Source organism: Mercenaria mercenaria, chromosome 3 (genome assembly GCF_021730395.1).
Source record: "Mercenaria mercenaria strain notata chromosome 3, MADL_Memer_1, whole genome shotgun sequence".
NCBI lineage: Eukaryota > Metazoa > Mollusca > Bivalvia > Venerida > Veneridae > Mercenaria > Mercenaria mercenaria.
Window position 1 is genome coordinate 12,264,729 of NC_069363.1, and position 20,484 is coordinate 12,285,212.

Sequence of the window (20,484 nt, forward strand, 5' to 3'; positions counted from 1 at the left end):
AATTCCTTGGCTATTCATGTTTTCATGTTCCATCTACTTCCAGAAAAACTGCCATAACATTTAAAAGAACAGATATTAAAAACTTTCATTGAGCACAAAGTGCTCAAGGTGAGCTTTTGTGATCGCCGTGCCCGTCGTCCGTCATCCGTCGTTGTCAAAAACTTGACTGTTAATCCTCTAGAGGTCACATTTTGCCAATCTTGATGAAACTTGATCAGAATTACCTCATAAAATCTTGGACCAGTTCGATATTGGTCTCATCTGGGGTTTAAATAACTAGTCACAGGTCAAACCAAAGGACAAAGCTGTTGACACTCTAGAGATCACAATTTGGCCATCTTAATGAAACTTGGTCAGAATTTACCCTCAGTAAATCTTGGACGAGTTCGATATGGGTCATCTGGGTCAAAAACTAGGTCACCAGGTCAAATAAGAAAAGCTTGTTAACCTTGGAGGTCACAATTTTGGCCCAATCTTAATGAAACTTGGTCAGATGATACCTCAATAAATCTGGACGAGTTCGATATTGGGTCATCTGGTCAAAAGCTAGGTCACAGGTCAACCAAAGAAAAGCTTGTTACACTCTAGAGGCCAGATTTGTGACCATATCTTATTAAACTTGGTCAGAATGTTAATCTGATGATCTTAGGTCAAGATCAAATCTGGGTCAGGTTGGTCAAAATAGTCACCAGGTCAAATCAAAGAAAAGCTAGTGAACACTCTAGAGGCCACATTTATGACTTTATTTTCATGAAACTTAGAATGTTAATCTTGATGTTCTTTAGGTCAAGTTCAAATCTGGTTATGTGGTCAAACTAGTCACCAGTCAAATCAAATGAAAAGCTAGTTAACATTGTGAAGCTACATTTATGACTTATCTTAATGAAACTTGGTCAGAATGTTAATGTTATGATCATTTAGTTCATTTAAATTGGTCAGTGGGGTCAAAAACTAGGTCACCAGGTCAATCAAGGAAAAGCTTGTTAACACTTAGAGGCCATATTTATAACTGTATCTTCATGAACATTGTCAGAAGTTAACCTTGATAACCTTTAGGTCAGGTTTGAATCTGGTCATGTGGGATCCAAAACTAGGTCACCAGTCAAATCAAAGGAAAAGCTAGTAACACTCTAGAGGCCACATTTATGACCATTCTTAAATGAATTGGTCAGATGTTAATCTTGATGACTTAGGTCAGTAGGTCAGGTGAGCGATACAGGGCCATCATGGCCCTCTTGTTTTGATCACCCTATAGCTTCCATTTCTAACAGCTAAGTGGAATAGAAAATTGTCATTGTATTTATCAAAATATTTATTAGAAGATAAGGTTAAGTACCAGTTTGAAAGTCTATACTTTACCAGTAGTAAACTTAACTTCTCAACAAGAATGTTTCAAAATTTTGTTGTTACATGAAGCCCAAGTGAGTCAAATAGTGTTGAAGAGTTTGTGCAGTGGTTTGACTTCATATGCTCAGCACATCTGTATACTACCAGTAGTTTGAAAACTGAATATGAATAAAAGCAAAATGCCTGTCTAAATTCAATTCATACGCAAGTATTATCAGTGTAAGATTTATGTAGAATATGATAATAAGCACCAATGCTTTTATATGTTACCTGGTTTTATTTTATAGTATAGTTTAATAGTAATTTTATCTATTATTTAAGCTTATCTAAGCTCAGCACTTATGCAAATATGAAAGGTGTTACATCCATGTCTGTGTCTTTCCAATTAGCAAATGTTTTAAGTATATAGCGATAATTATTCTTGATAGTTATAAACAAGAGAAAATAAAATGTATTTTACACAATAAAAAGTATCATTTATCATGTAAACGATTGTAAATGAAATCTTTTACTTAGTCTTATATTGTCAAAGTAGAGCAGTATTTTTCACAAACTGGCTATATACCTGACCACACTTTAATTTTGTTAAATTTGGTATAGTGTTCATACTTTGTCCTCTTGATCTCAACATGTGCATTACTGTTGGACTTATTATTTATCAGGGAGGTACATACTAGAATGTTTTTTTCAAAGTGAAAACACATATGCTAAAAAAAAGAAAATCTTGGAAGTTGTTTAATGCAGATTAAAATGTTATCTATTTAATCACATGCAAAAAGTGTAAGTTACAATATGTGGGACAAACACATCAGAAATGTTCTCAAAGAATGAACAGCCATAAATTTGATATCAGACATTTTCCTGATACTCCTACAAATGTATCTGAATATTTCAATTCTGAAAATCACTCTGTTAGTGATTTTTCTTTCATGCCAATCGACTTGGTAAAAAATGACTGGTTTAGGCTCTTGAAAGAGACTTGTTGGATTCATACATTGAATACAGCCTGGCCTCATGGCATGAATGCTAAAATATTATTTTAGTCTTTCATTTTTTCACACAGATTCTTCCTAATGTATTTTTGCATATAAGTTAGTTTTCCTTGCCTGTATTAATATTATTTAATGCAGATTGCACTTTTTGTAAGTATTAGGGACTCTGGGGTCCCATGCTTTATAAAACTAAATTTGGAAACCAGTTTCAAAACGATTGTTTGCTCAGTCATAATATTGGCCAATGGAAAGGTATATTCTGCAACTAGTCTCCAAATTTATTTCATAACATTAAAACAAGGGATATAGTGAGCAGTGATTTCAACTGTTTTCATGTTTGAGTGATCCAAGTTCAAGTGGCTGTATTTACACAGCAATCATTTCTATGTAATGAAAATGTGATCAGTAAGGTAACTGCATTTAACTATTGCAACCATAAATACATGGTAAAAATATATAAACTTTGTTAATGGAAAGCACTTATTAATTGATATTTTTTGTATGCCTTATCTCAACAATAAAAAAGTAACACATAGTTTTATTTAATTGTATTTATTTCAAAATAAACCCCAAAAAGTATATAATTATGATCTAACTATTCAGCTGACTTTGATACTATATATAAATATTCTAAGCAAAATATACATGGCACAAGTTTTTCCTATGTACAAAGTTTGGCACCAATATATACAAAGCAAATGTTTGAAAACAAGACCAGCTTGAGGTGAAGGAGATTTCAACTTTGTTACCATTTACAGTTTTTATATAGACATTTAACCTTCAAACCTGTGTAAAGAACAGACTATGAAAAGTGGGGATACAACCAGGATACCCTTTCCTTCAACTAGAATTGTTAACAGTTCTTTGCAGAGGTATCTTCTTTACCCTGCATATCCACAAAACCTAAATTGATCCAACACACTTCCAGTGAAGAGGTCTGTTAAAAGGTAACTGATGGTGACTTTAAATAAACCTAGATACTCCTGCATTCCAGTAAGGACCATAAACAATGGCTCTCTTTTACAGACCCAGAATTCAACTTGCTGAAGGTTATAATGCCTGTTTCTCTAGCATTCAAAAGTTTTCATTCAAAATCATCCATTTTGTTTAGTTTTTACCCTCTTAGGGTCTACGTATTTGTGTTTTGAAATCCTTTCATGACACGCAAGACCATTCTGTGACTGAAAAATTGTTCAAATCAATCACATTCAACAAAGCACTTGTGCTTGTTTAGCTTACCAATTGTTTGTTTTGCAAAATTTCAAATGCCTTCATACACAAACACATTTTGAAGGAGATCTGAAAGTTTAAAAAAATGTATGTTGTCCAACCATTCTGTGCATTAGCTAAAATATTTTAACTTGTATCATCTTTTTTTCACATGGTTTTGACAAAACTCTAGATGTGTGGTGATGGTTAACCTTCCATGCTTGTATATCCCATTTCTTCATCTATGTTGATATATATCTGAAAGGAGAACATATCGTACATTAAATTGTGACAGTTGAGGCCAGCTCAACAGGAGTTTCTCATTACCAGTACAGAAGCTTCAAACTTTATTACCTACAGGGGCTAATGTCTGAAGTATCTACTGTCCATGCTTTATAAAAACACACAATTTTTTCTTCTCCAGTAAACTGACTATTATATACAATCTTGTTGGCCACTAACTCTGCAAAAGCGCATTATTAAACTGTGTCGTTATTTTAAACTCTAAATGCAATCTTTTTCTGGCTTTCTTTTTTTTCCACACTCTAATTTAGAAGTACATTTTACCGGTAGTTAGACCATTTTACTTTGTTGCAGAGTCTACAGAAAATTTAGCCTTTGGAGAACAACACAAGTATTTTTTCATTGCAAAATGATTTAATTAGTGCAAAATATATTTGTAATAAGTACAAAATACATCTCTTACTAGTACAAGATACATATGTAATCAGTGCAAAATGTATCTCCAATTAAAAGTGCAAAATATCTAATGAGTGCAAAATATATGGGTGTAAACACAGGTGGCAGTAACGTACCTAGGACACAGTATGGGTCCATGAGCCATATGCACTTAAATTTACTACAATTATAATGTTTTCTTAGGAAAAAAATGACCAAAAGCCATTTTAAAAAAATGTTTGCTCCCGTGACAATGAGCAATGATAAAGGTGATCAAGAACAGTTTGACATGTGCAGTGCTTCCAGGTCCGTATTTTTTTTTTCAAAACAATATTTCCTTATCAATTGTTGGCCGCCTTTTTGGCAAAAGATTAATCTTTCAGAAAAACCTTACTTCAAAACCCAGTTCCAAACCGTTTACGCACCACGAGCGAGCAACGGCATACGAAAGGATAGTGATTTCTCCACCCGAATAAATCCCACACATTTTTTGCACCGAAGTCTCCCCCGGAAAACAAATCAAGTACACCATGTCAGTTAAAAATAGCACTGCAAGCAGTCAGAATAGGCTAAATGTAAACTAACAAGACTAAAAATAAGGTTCAATTCTACTTAATTACTTACCAGTTGTTATTTATTTGAATTTGGTAAATAATCCTCGTGAGCCATCGCTGCTTGTTTATATTCGGGTACTCTTTGGATTTTATTGCTACGTTTGAAATACGTAAACTGTCTCCGTCAATGAAAACGTTCTTTACAACCACCGTCTTGTCAACGGTAATCATGGCAGGCGAAAGTAATTTTCGAAAGCGAAAATGTTAAATAGCGAATTTGTAAGTAACAAAGTAGGATTGAACCAAGTTTTCGGTCTTGATAGTTTGTGTTTAGTCTGTTATGAACGGTTATAATGTTATTTTAAACTCGCGCTGTGAGCTTTATGTGTTTTAGGGGGGAGACTTCGATGCGAAAAATGTGTGGGATTTATTCGGGTGGAGAAATCACTATCGTTTCGTATGCCGTTGCTCGCTCGTGATGTGTAAACGGTTTGGAACTGGGTTTTGAAGTAAGGTTTTTCTGAAAGATTAATCTTTTGCCGAAAAGGCGGCCAACCATTGATAAGGAAATATTGTTTTGAAAAAAAATACGGACCTGGAAGCAATGTACATGTCAAACTGTTCTTGATCACCTTTATCATGGCTCATTGTCACGGGAGCAAATTTTTTTTTAAAATGGCTTTTGGTCATTTTTTTCCTAAGAAAACATTATAATTGTAGTAAATTTAAGGGCATATGGCTCATGGACCCATACTGTATCCTAGGTACGTTACTGCCACCTGTGGGTGTAAAATGCATCTGCAAATAGTGTAAAATGTAACTATATGTAATACATTACCTGTGTGTCATCTACCATACATTGCAATCGAGACTGAAGGTCACTGAACTCTGGACGTGCAGCTGGCTCTTCCTGCCAACATTGTAACATCATTGTGTAACTGCAACAGAAAATTGGAAATTTTCACATAATTTTCAATACTTACTTCAATTTATCTTGCATCAGTGCTTTCTGAGCATGGAATTAGGTCAAAGAAATGAAATTTTAAAACTTCTTTGATTAGAAGTCAACTGCCCTCCGCCTCCTCTCAATGCAGACAAGTTGTCAGTTACTGGAGATAAAATAGTTCAAAATCTAGAACATCTACTTGTATAATAGGGAAATTAGCTGCATAATCTTCCAATGACTTACTTTTATCATTGCAAAATTGCAGTTAAATAAACTATGGGATAACGCAATTATATTACAATGAATTAAAATGTGCCCAAATACAAAAGGACAACAGCAAAAAACAAACGAACAGAAGTGTGTATGAGTTTAAGCCAGAATACACAGACTGTTCAAATTTTATTATTGCTCATTATAACTTACATTATGACTGACCAGGTAAATAACTTTTCTTCAAAATTTTAAACAATCTATTTACAGAATAAAACTGGCTTCATCAAATCCAGATTTCATTGTGTTCACATATGCTATTAAAAATACTTTTGTTTGATTCACAAGCATTTGGAAATCTGGATGAAGTGAGAAAAAAGACAACTTACAGAGCCATGTCTGAGTGTCGAGGCCGGCACAACCTGTAACCCTGCTTTAACAGAGCACAGAATTGCTGAGTGTCCATACCATGGTACGGGGTGCCACCAAATGTTGTGATCTCCCATAACAAAACACCAAATGACCATCTGTGTTTGGAAGAAAAAAAAAGAGTCATTGAAGATTATGTTAGGTTTAAAATATTACTCACTATAAGTGAACACGGTATGAATAAGTAACGCCACTAGAACACTGGAAGTTTTTTCATCAACAAAAAAGGATGTTTTCTAGATATTACATTCATTATGATTGCAGCTCTGTGTGCAAAGTTAGTTTATAATTTAACCAAATCAAATATATCTATTGAGGATTTTCTTGATTTCTAATAATAAAATATTTTAGTGAAAAATGACAATGTTACACATTTATGTTAAACTGAAGTCTATTTTATTAAACTGGAACATGAAATCTAAATATTTAAGCTTAATCCGTGAAATAATCACATATGGCTTTGAACTCTGTTGTATTTTAAGGAGAATATATATCATAAAAGTTGAGTATTTTTGTAATAAACAAATATATTTTTTGATTTATTTTACCATTTGATTTATAAATTGTCCCCCTTGGTGCAAAAAGGAGATTGTATTCCAAAATTGTGTCAGGGTTTCTTTCAAAGAATCATAAGAAATAATTGACAACTTACACATCACTTTGGATGGTATATGTGTTACTGTAGATGGATTCTAGAGCTAGCCAGCGCACTGGTACTTTTGACTGTAATATAAAACAGATAGTCATTCTATTGTATAAGCATTATCTCTCAAACTAAATAACACACATCTGTGAACAGATTAAAATAACAGATAACAATTACTCAGAAATGAACCTCTGACTCAGCTGAAACCTTAGCTATCAACAATAGGTAATAAGTGTAGAAATTGGCAAATGTCTATTTTGTCTGCACTGCAAAGTAAATCTTTACTTTCATATTTTTTTAGCTCACCTGAGCCAAAGGCTCATGGTGAGCCTTTGTGACCGCTCAATGTCCTTCGTCCGTTGTGCGACGTGTGTCGTACGTCATCCGTCCAACAACATTTTCTAAAAAAATCTTCTTGAAAACCACTGAGCAGAATTACACAAAACTTCACAGGAATGATCCTTGGGTGGCCTCTTTCAAAATTGTTCAAGTAATTGAATTCCATGCAGAACTCGAAAAACTTTAAAAATCTTCTTGTCCAAAACTGCAAGGCATAGAGCCTTGATATTTGGCCTGTGACATCATCTAATGGTTCTCTATGATGCCCCTGGGGTGAAAAGAGGCCCCGCCCCGGGGGTCACAAGTTTTACATAGACTTATATAGGAAAAGACTTTAAAGATCTTCTTGTCTAAAACCACAAGACCTAGGCCTTTGATAATTGGTTTGTAGCATTGCCTTGTGGTCCTCTATCAAAATTGTTCAAATTATAACCCTTGGGAGAAAAGAGGCCCTGCCCAGGGGGTCTAAAGTTTTACATATACTTATACAGGAAAAAAGTTTAAAAATCTTCTTGTCTGAAACTGCAAGGCCTAGGCTTTTGATATTTGGTATGTTTTATTGCCTTGTGGTCCTCTACCAAAATTTTTCAAATTATGCCTCTGGGGTGAAAAGAGGCCCTGCCCAGGGGGTCTCAAGTTTTACATAGACCTAATATATATGAAATTTTTTTAAAAATCTACTTGCCTGAAACTGCAAGGCCCAGGCTTTTGAGATTTTGTATTTTGCCTTGCCTTGTGTTCTTCACCAAAATTGTTCAAATTATGCCCCTTGGGTGAAAAGAGGCCCTGCCCTTGGGGTCCCAGATTTAACATAGACATATCTATATGGAAAAAAATCTTCTTGTCTGAAAGTTCAAGGCCTAGGTCTTTGATATTTGGTATGTAGAATTGCCTAGTGGATTTCTAACAAGAATGCCCAAATTATGCCTCTGGGGTTAAAAGAGGCCCACCCTGGGGGTCACTTGTTATATGAGTTATATAGGAAAAGATACTTGAAAAATTATCAGATCATATTTCCTAGACTGCTTAATTATAATTACCTGATGACCCCATATGATTAGGGTGTCACTTGACTGTGACCTTGACCTACTGACCTACTTTCTTGTTTTTTAAGATACAGCCTTGAAATTTGGATGACATGTACAGTTTTACACACTGACCTTAAAACTGACGTTCATTGACCATGAATGTGACCTACTGACCTACTTTTAATATTTTAGCATCAGTTTGCCATTTTAAACATGTGGCTCATATTACTCAGGTGAGCGATTCAGGGTCATCATGACCCTCTTGTTTACAATTTTACCATATATACAAAGTGTTCCATTAATTGCACTTTCTATTCTATATTTGTTTAGGCATTGGAACTAAAAGTACATACTTCAAGTAGGCACTACTTACTTTAGATAACAGTTAAAACCCACAGTATTTCACTGGATGAAATATGTTGATAAAGCTACTTGTGTGAAGTGAAAAGTCTTTTCTGCCTACATACATCAATATAAGTGGCGAATGTCTAGAAATATGAGAAATCTAAGAAAACAGTTTGAGGACAGCAAGATGCATGACTGTTATATGTAAATTAGGCAAAACTCATTGCACTGAAATACCTTAAATAGGAATAAGGTTGGCAAACAATGTTCTATAAACAGGTTGTTTCCTTGTGGGTACTAAAGTCTCAAACTATTTAAGATTTTATGACCTTTACTTACTCTTGAAGTTTTAACATAGGTATCATCATTTTTCGAAAGTCCAAAGTCTGCCACTTTGGCGACGAAATTATCATCCAATAAAACATTTCTTGCTGCAAGATCCCGGTGAATTATCTGAAGAAAAAGAAAAAATATTAAGTGATGTAAACAGCAAGCAAAAAATCAAAGATTGTCAAATTGAAACTTCAACAAGTCTAACCATTCATACTGTATCAATGTCCAGATTTCTTATCAGAAGTCACAAGGTACTGGATATTTGCTGCCAATTATACACATTCTGTGCTTGTAAATTGGAAAATGATGGATTTAGTCACAGCGTTTGCGTGAGTAAACATGTTTTATCTAGGTACTGTATGAAAATGTTCTGACCAAAGTTTTATATTTGAAACATACATTTTGCATTAATTCGCTGAAGTAATTTTCAAAAATTTCTTGCTGACGCACCTAAGTATAAATTTTTTAAGTCTACATCCACAGGGACCCGCCAAATTAAAAAAGTAGTGCTTGTGCAAATGTTCACAGAATTCTATACGAACCTGTCTATCAGCTAAATGGGACATTCCACTTGCAACATCTAAGGCAAACTTCAACATTGCAGAGTATGACAGCTGATCACCATTTTGAACGTTTGTATAAAGCTTTTGTTTCCTTTTGCGGTGGTTGCGAAGATGAGTCCTTAAATCACCATGGCAACAGTATTCCATAGCAACATACAAAGTTCCTGTAATAGTAAAAAAGAGATTGCTAACATCAAATACTACCAAATTAACATGTGATCGCCTGATACAGACTACATACGATGTATGCAAATCAAAATTTGATAATCTTTTCCTGGGATAGTCGAATTTTAAGAGAAAATCGGACACTTGTGAGAAAAACGGAAGTGCTTACAAGAAAAGCCGGACGAAATTTCAAGTTGTATTGTTTATCGTGAAATTTATAACAAGCAGTAAAGGAAATATCATTTATTATCACAAACATTCGTATTATGTGCATTATATTTTTAATACTTAAATCTGGTATTAATATCTATATCTTTTTATGAAACACGCATGGGCATCAAATTTGCACCCAATCTTTCTACCACTCAAGAAGTGGTATGGTAATCATAGTGTCACAGTGCTGACATCTATCCTGGGATTGATTTGAACCTCTTGAATGGAATACCGTACCTCCAATGTTACAGGATCCAACCAAGCAGACGACATTTGGATGATGGCCGACTTTCTTCAAAATCATTAATTCGTTCATGAAGTCCGTCTTGTCTTTCTCTGATGAGCTTACTGGAAAATGAAGTGTTATAAATAAGTATAACATACATATTATTTTACAGCCTAAGTATTTACCTGTTCAAACCTTTTTTACTTGGTGAATAAACTTACTGTATAGAACAACATACTCTCAGGATTTGATGCACTCTTCAGACAGGGGGAAAGAAAACAGTTAATTTCTAAGCCAAAATACAAATAATTATTATTGTAATAATAAAACGAAAAATGTACAAACTTTAATCCTGCCAACTATTCCTCGCCTTGCCATTTATTGCTTTATTACGCCTCATTTTTGTTTATAAATAAATTGTTAATTGTTTTTTTTTTAAGTTACTTACCTTTGAGAGATTTTACAGCAACTGGAACATTGTGGCTTCGTATGTTTTTGATGTAACCTTTGCGCACTTGTCCGAACTGACCTTGACCAAGTTTATCAGAGGTCAAAACGAGGTTGGCTTTCGTGATCTCCCACGGCCCACACTGGACCTGTTCATACAGGTGTGGCTCAGCATCCTCGTTGCTACGCACCTGCAATGGCAGTTCTAGTTAATTAACTAACTAATTTTACATAATTTTGACAATTTTCTTAAAACATTGATTTATTTTATTTTAAATCAGTTATATTCACATCGGCCTTTGAAGGCTTGAACATGTAACTTATTTGTAAATTTGCATAAACTAGAGATCGTTCACATACATTGACCTTTGGAGGCGCGGACTTATAACTTATCGGTAGAAGTATTTCTGGAAAACTAACAAAGGAAAAAGGGCTGCCAGTCATGCAGAATTACCCAAATGTTAATGAGTTTAAAATGACAGAAAATAATACAACATTGGTGCTTCATTATACCAACAACTGTTGGTTCCGGTTTAGGACCCACATCTTTACGAAAAGTACACTACTTGTGGTTAATGTACATAATTAGACAACCTTGTAAATATAGAAGTGTTGTAGTAATATTAGTTATTTCACCACATTTAAGGAAATTTGAAGTCAGTGCTAGTAATCACAGTCGTGAGTCATCTATTAACGAAACTTTGCAATACGAGGATGGGAAAATTGTGTGAAACGTAAAACAGTTCATAACCTCATCCGCGCCCCTCTTAAGAGTCCGGATTTTATTACTAAGGGAGGTAGGAAGAAAGAACAAGGTTTTATGTCACTGAACCTTAGAACTGCATTATTTTAATATCGGCAGTCCGATAAAAACGGCTCCAGTTTAGTGAGGCCGAAAGAAATTAGGCAGCCATGATGACCATAATTATATATCGCTCACCAGAGTTTCATAGCTCGGGTACATTTATAAAAAAATTTTTTTTTGCCAATTTACTTTGAAAATTGGCCTACAGATTAGGAGGAGATAATTTTCCGTGTTTTTCTATTGAGCCATAAAGGGTCCCATCGGCAACAAGCCCTTTTTAAATTTCAACGGTTTAGCGGGTCACTGAAGGAACATTTCTATGAAATTATTTGAAAATCGGAATAACGGTTTAGGAGATGTTGTTTTGAGATTTTTCGTGCTCCATGATTTTGACGAATCAGAATAATTTGAACATTTGGTAAATTGTCACCCAGGAGACATTTGTGTGAAATTATTTCAAATTTGAGCCAGCAGTTTCTGAGAAGAGGATTTCTAAATTTTCTACGACATACATACATAAAAAGTGACAACGCCCTCTGGTGACGAATCGGAATTTTATTCTTGGTAGAGGGCCACTGAAAACTTGCCAGCAGTTTCAGAAATGTAGAATTGTTGATTTCTTGAAAGCAGAGTGTTCTACATGAAATGGATTTCTTTGAACAAGTCTGGCAGATGATTTTACCAACTTCCACCCAGTGGTTTCAGAGGATATGTCATTTATAGAAAATGCTGACGAACAGTTAAGTGATCACAACACTGTGCTAAAACTTTGGTAACGGTACAACACCCGTCCCCCACAAAAAATCAATTTTATGGAGTACTGAAAGAAACAACGCATGTACAAACTTAGGTCTAATTTGTTTGTTCACAGTTACCCGATCCTACATAGCAAAGACCCCCTACCCTAAAGCTTTTTCCAGTTCTGTAGCAAATGTTTCCTAAGTTAGCCAAAAAGGGAGTTTAAAAGCGGAATAAATGCAAAAGGACCAATGTTTTGTCATAACGGTTTCTTATGTTTTCTATCTATCAAGTATAACACTAAAAATTTAGTTTCTGACCTATACAACAATGGCATTTCTCGTGTTCTGTTTTAAAAAGGCCTTCCTATTTATTTTGGGGACGGTACCGTCATCAATATTTTAGGCCTTACCGAGGACAGTCTTGTTAGCTGAGAGGAAATATCTCCATGTCGCGGACGTATACACAGGAAGTAGATGACCGTTGCCGACAGGGCTATAAATAGCAACACAATGACGACAACCAGCAGGGACACTGTTGATGGTTTCTTGATACCCAAATCATCTGTCTCTGCGACATCAGTTATCACAAGGTCGTCTGAAGAGAAAACAGCATGAATTGCTAATTTTGAATTATAGCTGATTTAGTTTGAAATGTCCCGTTGGAACAAGTCAGTAACTTAAATGGTGATGGGTCTATCAGCAGACACGGCGTCAGGAGCTTGGTCTGATAATTTGTTAAGGAGGTAGGTTACCTTGTTACCAGGGTAAATTCAAATTAGTTGAACCGCAGCAATTTTTTTGTATTTCGTGTAATATGATGTTTTAACTGCTACAATCTCAATTTCGTTTATCTCTGTCCCTTCACGTTCAGTTTTTATCAATGTTTGAAGAACATGACCCTCCAAAGGTATTTTATATTGAAAGAAGAAGGAAAATACGGATATTTATCACTCTTCAGTGTATTTTAGTTTCATTGATATTTATAGAAGTCTGCATAATTGATAGTTGTACTACTATGCGCGTTAGCTTTCTAATATAAGCTTAAAATGTATATGTCGCGGGGCTCGTGTTTCCATGGTAACGCATTTTCTCTCATTTTTAAACAACTATGTATAAAAACGGGATTTTCGACGGCTTCAGTGCCATTCTGTTAATGACCAGCATGGAATATTTTGGTAGTATTATTAATAAAATACCAAGCACTTTACATGGTACCCTATTTTTCTTAAAGTTTAAAGTAACCATGGCAACAGATATGCTTAAAATAGCTTATATCTTGTTTTTGCCGTTATTTCTTATAAAAAATATTGAATAAAATTATCTTTTTTGTTAATGTAGCTTTAAAACCTATTATTTCTAACGTAAGTTATATTTTCGTGCTTTTTGCATTCATTTAAATAAATTTCATAGCTAAAAATACTTACAGCAGTACCCTTCATCTTGCATTTTTCATGGAAAAATCGTTCAGCATGCTGCTATTATTCTCAAGGATATTGTTAAAATGAAAATAAAAAGCCGAAGCTGGGTTCCTTAAATGCACCAGTGTCAACGATTTTAAATTTTACATTTAGATACATATGTCACGGGCGTCGTTTCCATGGTAACATCAATTCAATTCAAGAAACCACAATTTTCTAATGAAATTTGAACAATTTTAGAGCTTAGTTTTAGTATATAAATAACAAATTATCAACTGAAACTGAAAAATAGGTATTACAAATCAAACTGCCAGTTTTTTTATTTGAAAATGGTCGTAACAAGTAACCTTTCAACCAACTATATTCCAAATAACATTAGTTACCATTATCCATTTTCTTACATTCCGCAAAACTTTTCAATATAAATTCATAAAAGAAGCAAAATGTTGATTATTATTCAGAACAAAAGACTCATAAAAAATATTTCAGCAAATAATGGCTGTTTGAAAAAAGTTCAAATAAAGAAAATGCACAGAATTAGGTACTTTCAAAATAAAAGCTATTAATTTTGCGCGGTAATTCACACGTAACGTCATGACGCCAATGACGTCATTTTAAGGCATCATTGTTTTGAAGCGTTTCTGCGACAATTTATTCATTATTGCTGCATTATTAAACCATAAAGCATCAGATCGGAGACAGGTTCATGATTTGTTCTCTGAAGAATGGATATACAAACACATTTAGTTTGTCGTAAACGTCGTCGTAAATCGTCACGTTAGCTTCCGGTTGGACATGCGCACATACAAATATTAAGGTAACCTACCTCCTTAATTGTTAATGGTTTAGGAGTCATTGGCTAAAAATGAAATCCAACCTCGTATCCTTATAAACCAGAAACAACTGATATTTGTTTCAATCTGACTAACGTAAAGAAAAAAAAGCTTGTTTAAATCATTGTCATTTCGACTTCCTGGAATAAAAATTCCTGTTATTATTACATGTACAAGGTTTGTGACGGAAGAAGAAACGCCACCAAGACGTTACTAGAATAATGTTACCATTAACACCATATCACTGCATTGTTGAAGACCAAGAATGGCCAATACTGTCCCCTAGCTCGTAGATGTATAAACCTAAAAATTATTGCACGCAGCGTACAGTCACAGCGTAAGAAAAAAGACCGTATCGGTACACAATGCACGGGTAACTTACCGACAGGTTTCTTTTGCGTACAATATTTCCCTTCCCAACCAGTCTTGCAGCCGTTCTCGCATATTCCGGTACTGCTGTTACACGGTACATCATCCTTGCATTTCCCGCATGTCATCCCACAGCTTGCCCCATGTCGGCCCTTCTCACAGGCTAAAAAAAGTAATATACAGTATATCATAGGTGTTTTGTGGGTTTTAAAACTGCTTTTATTCAAAATGACACGACGTATAACTTCTTATTTTCAGAGTTTAATCACGCGTAGAACTCGAGATGGTCCATAGAATTTATCTGCACCTTTTGAATACTAAGGAAGTGTTCCTTCCATTAACAACTGCGAAATTAAGACATGTGTACTTGTTTCATTGTCTTGGTACAGTACCGCCAAGGAAACTTACGTCGGTGACACGTGATTCCTTTCCAACCCGCCATACAACCATTGGTACAGATGCCAGTAGCCCTGTCACACATATTATTGATACATTTACCACACTCGGCTACACAATCGTCACCGTATCTACCGGGTCCGCACGCTGAAAAAATCAAAATAATGAGTCTCAAGTACTACAAATGTATTTTAAATTATTTTGTACATGTGTTTTTTTTATATGAAATAATTATATGATTATTTAAACTAGTTTATTCAAATTCAGTATTTATGGTGACAGATAATCATAATAGAATAATAACTGGTGTTACAGTACGTTAATTGAAATTGATTACGTTTAGAAATAATCGTCTGCATATCTCAGAACTTACGACCTGACTTGAAAACGCATGCAATTCTGGTCGATACCTTGTCAAACTTGGAGGCGACAACGGTCAGTTCAAGATGCTTTATTGTCATGCCAATCTATCTTCTTTTTCCAGTTGAAATTTAACATTAATAGCGCAACTTATGAAGAACATGCATAAATAAATGCGATATATTTACTGCATTATAATGTTATTGCTTACGTGTCCGACATAGCTGACCCATCCAACCGGCTTTGCACCCTGATTTACAGATACCGGTCACCTGGTCGCAGGTCTCGGACTTGCAGTGGCCACAGTGGAAATCGCATTCCTCTCCATACCAGCCTTGACTACAGGCTGAAATGTTTGATTTTAGTCTAATTTACATACATTTTAACAATAATTAACAAAGAAGCTGATACCGTATTTACGCGTAAGAGCACGTGCAGAAAATTACTATAAATTCATTGATGTTTTTTTCTGTTAAATTAATCAAATATCTAAGTACACGTTTTGAAGACTGTAAGACTAAGAGGCGTGTATGGCTTAAAATCTCATTTTTTTTTTTATTTTCATGTATCATGTTGTAAAAGAATCCTAAACAACTTATTCATACGTTAATACATACATTTGAAATATATTGTCTTTATGGAAAAATGTACCCATTTAACTCAAGAGAAAGGCTCTACCCATGTCGTAAGAACATTTTCTTAAAACATTTTTCGACTAAAAAATGCATAGGGCGTTTATTCTAATGGAGTTTTAATGTTTCATGACGTTTTCTCCTTAAATCAAAAGCTAACCTAAAAATAAAACAAAACCTGTTTATCTTTCATAATTTTAATGTGCTTTGAAACATTTTATTTTATCTAAATCAATGTTCCGCATTTCTCACAGTAATTTTTTTTCTACAATACCATAGTAAATTGCTTTTCCCAAGGGTATTTTGAATTTTTCAATACCAAATTTAATAGGATTTCTTATCTTTTTGCAATATTTTGGCGCAAAAAATGATTCAGTACATTTAATACAGACATGCGGAAACAGAAACTTAAGGAGCAAAGCAAACGGTATATTTAGTGCTGAAATTTAATTTTAATATATTGAAATTAAAGCCATATTGCTAATTTCTAATCTGTAATCACACTTGCCTAAAACATTAGTTGCACGAATTCTGCTGGCCTTACATTGACAAATTAGAAAAATAAAACAATTTTTTTCGGTTTTAACTCTCATCTTTAAATAATATTTCGGTTATAAACGGCTGTAAGTAACCTAATAGGAATTCATGGATTCTTTACAACTTCTCCATCGGTGACTGACAACTTCGCCACATGAATAAGATGTGGAGGCTATCAGTCTTTATAGTTACTATCGTATTCTTACTGTTTGCATGATAACCATGGCGCTTCTGAAAGTCTTTCAACTGCCTGAATAGTTACTATACTCGTAGTACTACCACACGTCTGAATAACTAGTTACTACAGTACTCCTAAAAGTCTGAATAGTTACTATAGTACTTCTTAAAGTCTGAATAGTTACTATAGTACTTCTTAAAGTCTGAATAGTTACTATAGTACTTCTAAAAGTCTGAATAGTTACATTAGTCTTTCTAAAAGTCTGTATAGTTACTTTAGTCATTCTAAAAGTCTGAATAGTTACTTTTGTACTTCTAAAAGTCTACTTGAAATACTAGTAGATACTATAGTATTTCTTAAAGTTTAAATAGTTACTATAGTACTTCTAAAAGTCAAAATAGTTACCTAAGTACATCTAAAAGTATCAGTTAGTTACTATATAGTACTTCTGAAAGTCCAAATAGTTACTTTAGTTCTTCTAAAAATAAAAATAGTTATCTAGTATTTTTTTGCCATTGCCTCAATAATTTACCATGATTAAGATATCTAAAACAAACAGATACAAACTCTTCCTAGTTCTGCGATGTACTTCTCACCGATAAAATATGTGAATTGTCTTATTACGTATTAAACTCACCGATATTACATTTTTCTCTTGTCCAACCCGGTGCGCAGCCTTCCGTACATTTTCCAGTCACGTGATTGCACGGCTTGTTATTCGCGCAATTCCCACATTTTCCAGTGCAGTCTAGACCGTATGTCATGTTAGTGCAAACTATTTCAGAAAGGTAAAATGATACGCATTTATTAAGCCATAAACAATATATCTGATACATTTCACAAAATATTTATTCATGATGAAATTTTAAGGAATTTAGCTTGGTGTTTTGTTGTCGAAACCAAGATAATTGTCTAAATTGAATAAGTCTTTTTTTATATACTTTGCGAAAATTCTTTAGAACTGAATTATAGATATCTTTAGAGTTATCAAGTAATAACGAGGAGGTATAAGGGTAATCACTTTATTTACATGTAAAAGAGAGGAGATCGGTGTATCCATCTTTACATTGTTTATTCTTTCGAAATTTCATTACTCCTTAATTTCATCCTTTCTCCTTTTTTTAAATAGTTATTTCTTTTTTGCTTATTTAGTTCGCCATAAAACTTACTCCTTTATTGATATATCTTTTTTTTTTCATTTATTTACTTTTTAAGGTAGTGTTAAGGTATTCAAGTTCCAAGTTATCGCACGGAAATTATCGATTGTCTTCCTTGAAGTTCAGCAAGAGTTACCTACCAGTATCACATTTATCGCCCTTCCAGCCGAGAGCGCAGCCATTGATACACGACCCAGTGACAACATTGCATGGTTTGTTGTTTCTGCAATGGTGGCAGTGACTTTCACACGCGTTTCCATAGAAGTAGGGATCACACGCTATAAATAAAGTCAGCACAAATCATGGTAGAGATGAAAATCATCCAGAGAAGAGGAATCTTGAAGACTGAACGACAGCGTAAAAGAACGTCAAAACGTAAAGAATCCGGTTTAACCCTCAAAACATCATTAAAACGTGTCTTTTACATATCTAATATAAACATATAGATATTGTCGGTTAGCCTTAGAAATAAGAAATGGCTCTAAATAATAGAAAAGAACTACTTTAGTAATTAGCAACATTCTTTTGGGTGGTCTCTCTCAACGTGAAAAGTCAAAATATAGTCTATTTTTCAATATTTCAAAATGTTGATAAATACCTTGGTCACATGATGGACCGATAAACCCGGGCACACAGTTACCCGGGCACTCGCCTGTTACTGGATCACACACCTCGTCATTCTCACAATGTCCACAACTCTTCTGACAGTTCATGCCGTATTGGTAGTCCGGGCAAGCTGAAAATAAATAAATAAACAAACAAACAAATAAATAAATAAATAAATAAATAAATACTAAACTGCACATTTTTCTTACTCTTTGACATTCGAACATGTCGTCTGATTGGATAAAATAAAAATAGCAATACTGGAAATCCAAAATATACAGAAGACGAATGTGAATGGGTCGTTCTCAGATCTTCGTTTAGAAGATCAAGTACTTAAGTCAGATTGAACGGCCTGCACAAACAGATTCTTTAAGCTATAGATATAGAATTGCCGGCAATCGTGTACTTTTCTAATGTTCTACATGTTCTGATCTGCCTTTTTATTTGTATTTAGACTGATTTATAGTCGCCAACGGAATCCTGTATGGGCGACTCTTGCAGCACAGACTGTTGGAAAATAGTGCAAGATACAGAGGACGCTCCAATTCCAGAAGCTTCCCTGGTTATGCAACATGCCAGGTGTGAAGCAGCCATGCACGGGACTCTCATACCTATATTAATAAGTTTTAAGTGGTAGAGCAGGTGATCAAACTCGCGATCCCTTGCCTCGTAGTCAGACAGGAATCGTGAGTTCGATCCCCTGCTCATCCAACTGAAAATTACTAACATTGTGATCTTAGCTGTCCGAACGATGTTTAATGATTTATACCCTTCTTGTCTGCCGATATTTTTAACTAATCTGTATTGTAGACACTATAAATTGTTTTTCAATTTACGAGTATGGTACTGTTATGCACAAGAGGCTAGAATGTGATGAAAACTAAAACTTATGTGGGCCTAACTGATGTAATGATGGAAAAAATACAATCAATTAAGTCCAAACCTCACACAACGCTTAGAGACAAAGTGACGCCACACTGATAATTAGGTTATAATCTTACTACTGACAATATTTACTAACACCTTACGCTTTCCAAGTTACGAAATTTTCTGAACAAATGGTCAGCTTATGTGTTCCAGCGCTCTTACTAATTGTTAAGGTTACACCCGATATACTGGAATGTAAATAGTTCAACATTCCTGAAGACATTAATAAACATAATAATTATTATTGCTGGAGTCGTGGAGAAACTGAACGGTGCCCGTCTTGCGATAGCCGTGGCCGATTGATTTCGGTCATTGATATCTGATACCAAATCACTATCCCCTTGCAGCTGTCAGTTCGATGCCAGCCTGGAGACGTTGGAGCCACCTAGCAACCCACCTAGTGGGTGGTCTTTGGATATAGGTCTACACAGTCCGGAGTTATGCTTATAGGTAAACCTTCGGCATTCGCGCAGCATTAAACTGTATATATCAAGTCCCAATACGATACATGATGTAGGAAGAATTAAAATTGATATGCCTCCAGATTTATGTTTTTATTTTTAATTTCAGACTGAAAGACATTCATATTGTTTACAATGATACAATAATAAAAACTAAGTGAGTTACGCGCGGTAGTTATTTCATATTCCACACTCGTGAAGTCTTTGAAATGTGTAAAAGAATCTCCGGTAAGTCTAGGAGTACAATGTTGATTTAAGATTTAAACGAATTCAGCTGTCTCTTTCTAAATGAGATCGATTTGTGATAATTGATATAATGTTATATGTAAAACATGTAAAAATGATATTTTATTGCTAATCTGGAAGCATCTCTCCTTTATCAACAACATCCTCAG

General features: G+C 34.5%; 1 protein-coding gene and 1 long non-coding RNA gene across 2 annotated transcripts in view; one reads left to right on the forward strand and one right to left on the reverse strand.

Annotated features, from left to right (window-relative positions):
* LOC128555494 (uncharacterized) overlaps positions 1–2,874 on the forward strand; it is a 44,715-nt gene extending 41,841 nt beyond the window's left edge. The window contains exon 2 of the long non-coding RNA XR_008370106.1: positions 1,194–2,874. This is a non-coding gene — a long non-coding RNA (uncharacterized LOC128555494). The remainder of the gene's footprint in view (positions 1–1,193) is intronic.
* Position 2,875: 1 nt separating this feature from the next.
* The window catches only part of LOC123525429 (tyrosine-protein kinase receptor Tie-2-like), a 33,389-nt gene continuing 15,780 nt past the window's right edge, over positions 2,876–20,484 (reverse strand). The window contains exons 3-17 of the mRNA XM_045304469.2: positions 18,694–18,831; positions 18,236–18,373; positions 17,576–17,713; positions 15,803–15,937; positions 15,244–15,378; positions 14,849–14,998; positions 12,626–12,810; positions 10,672–10,861; positions 10,235–10,345; positions 9,599–9,783; positions 9,063–9,176; positions 7,018–7,088; positions 6,326–6,463; positions 5,619–5,718; positions 2,876–3,806 (exon numbers count right to left, since the gene is read on the reverse strand). Of these exons, the coding sequence (XP_045160404.1) occupies positions 3,756–3,806; positions 5,619–5,718; positions 6,326–6,463; positions 7,018–7,088; positions 9,063–9,176; positions 9,599–9,783; positions 10,235–10,345; positions 10,672–10,861; positions 12,626–12,810; positions 14,849–14,998; positions 15,244–15,378; positions 15,803–15,937; positions 17,576–17,713; positions 18,236–18,373; positions 18,694–18,831 (1,979 nt within the window). The 3' untranslated portion in view covers positions 2,876–3,755. The remainder of the gene's footprint in view (positions 3,807–5,618; positions 5,719–6,325; positions 6,464–7,017; positions 7,089–9,062; positions 9,177–9,598; positions 9,784–10,234; positions 10,346–10,671; positions 10,862–12,625; positions 12,811–14,848; positions 14,999–15,243; positions 15,379–15,802; positions 15,938–17,575; positions 17,714–18,235; positions 18,374–18,693; positions 18,832–20,484) is intronic.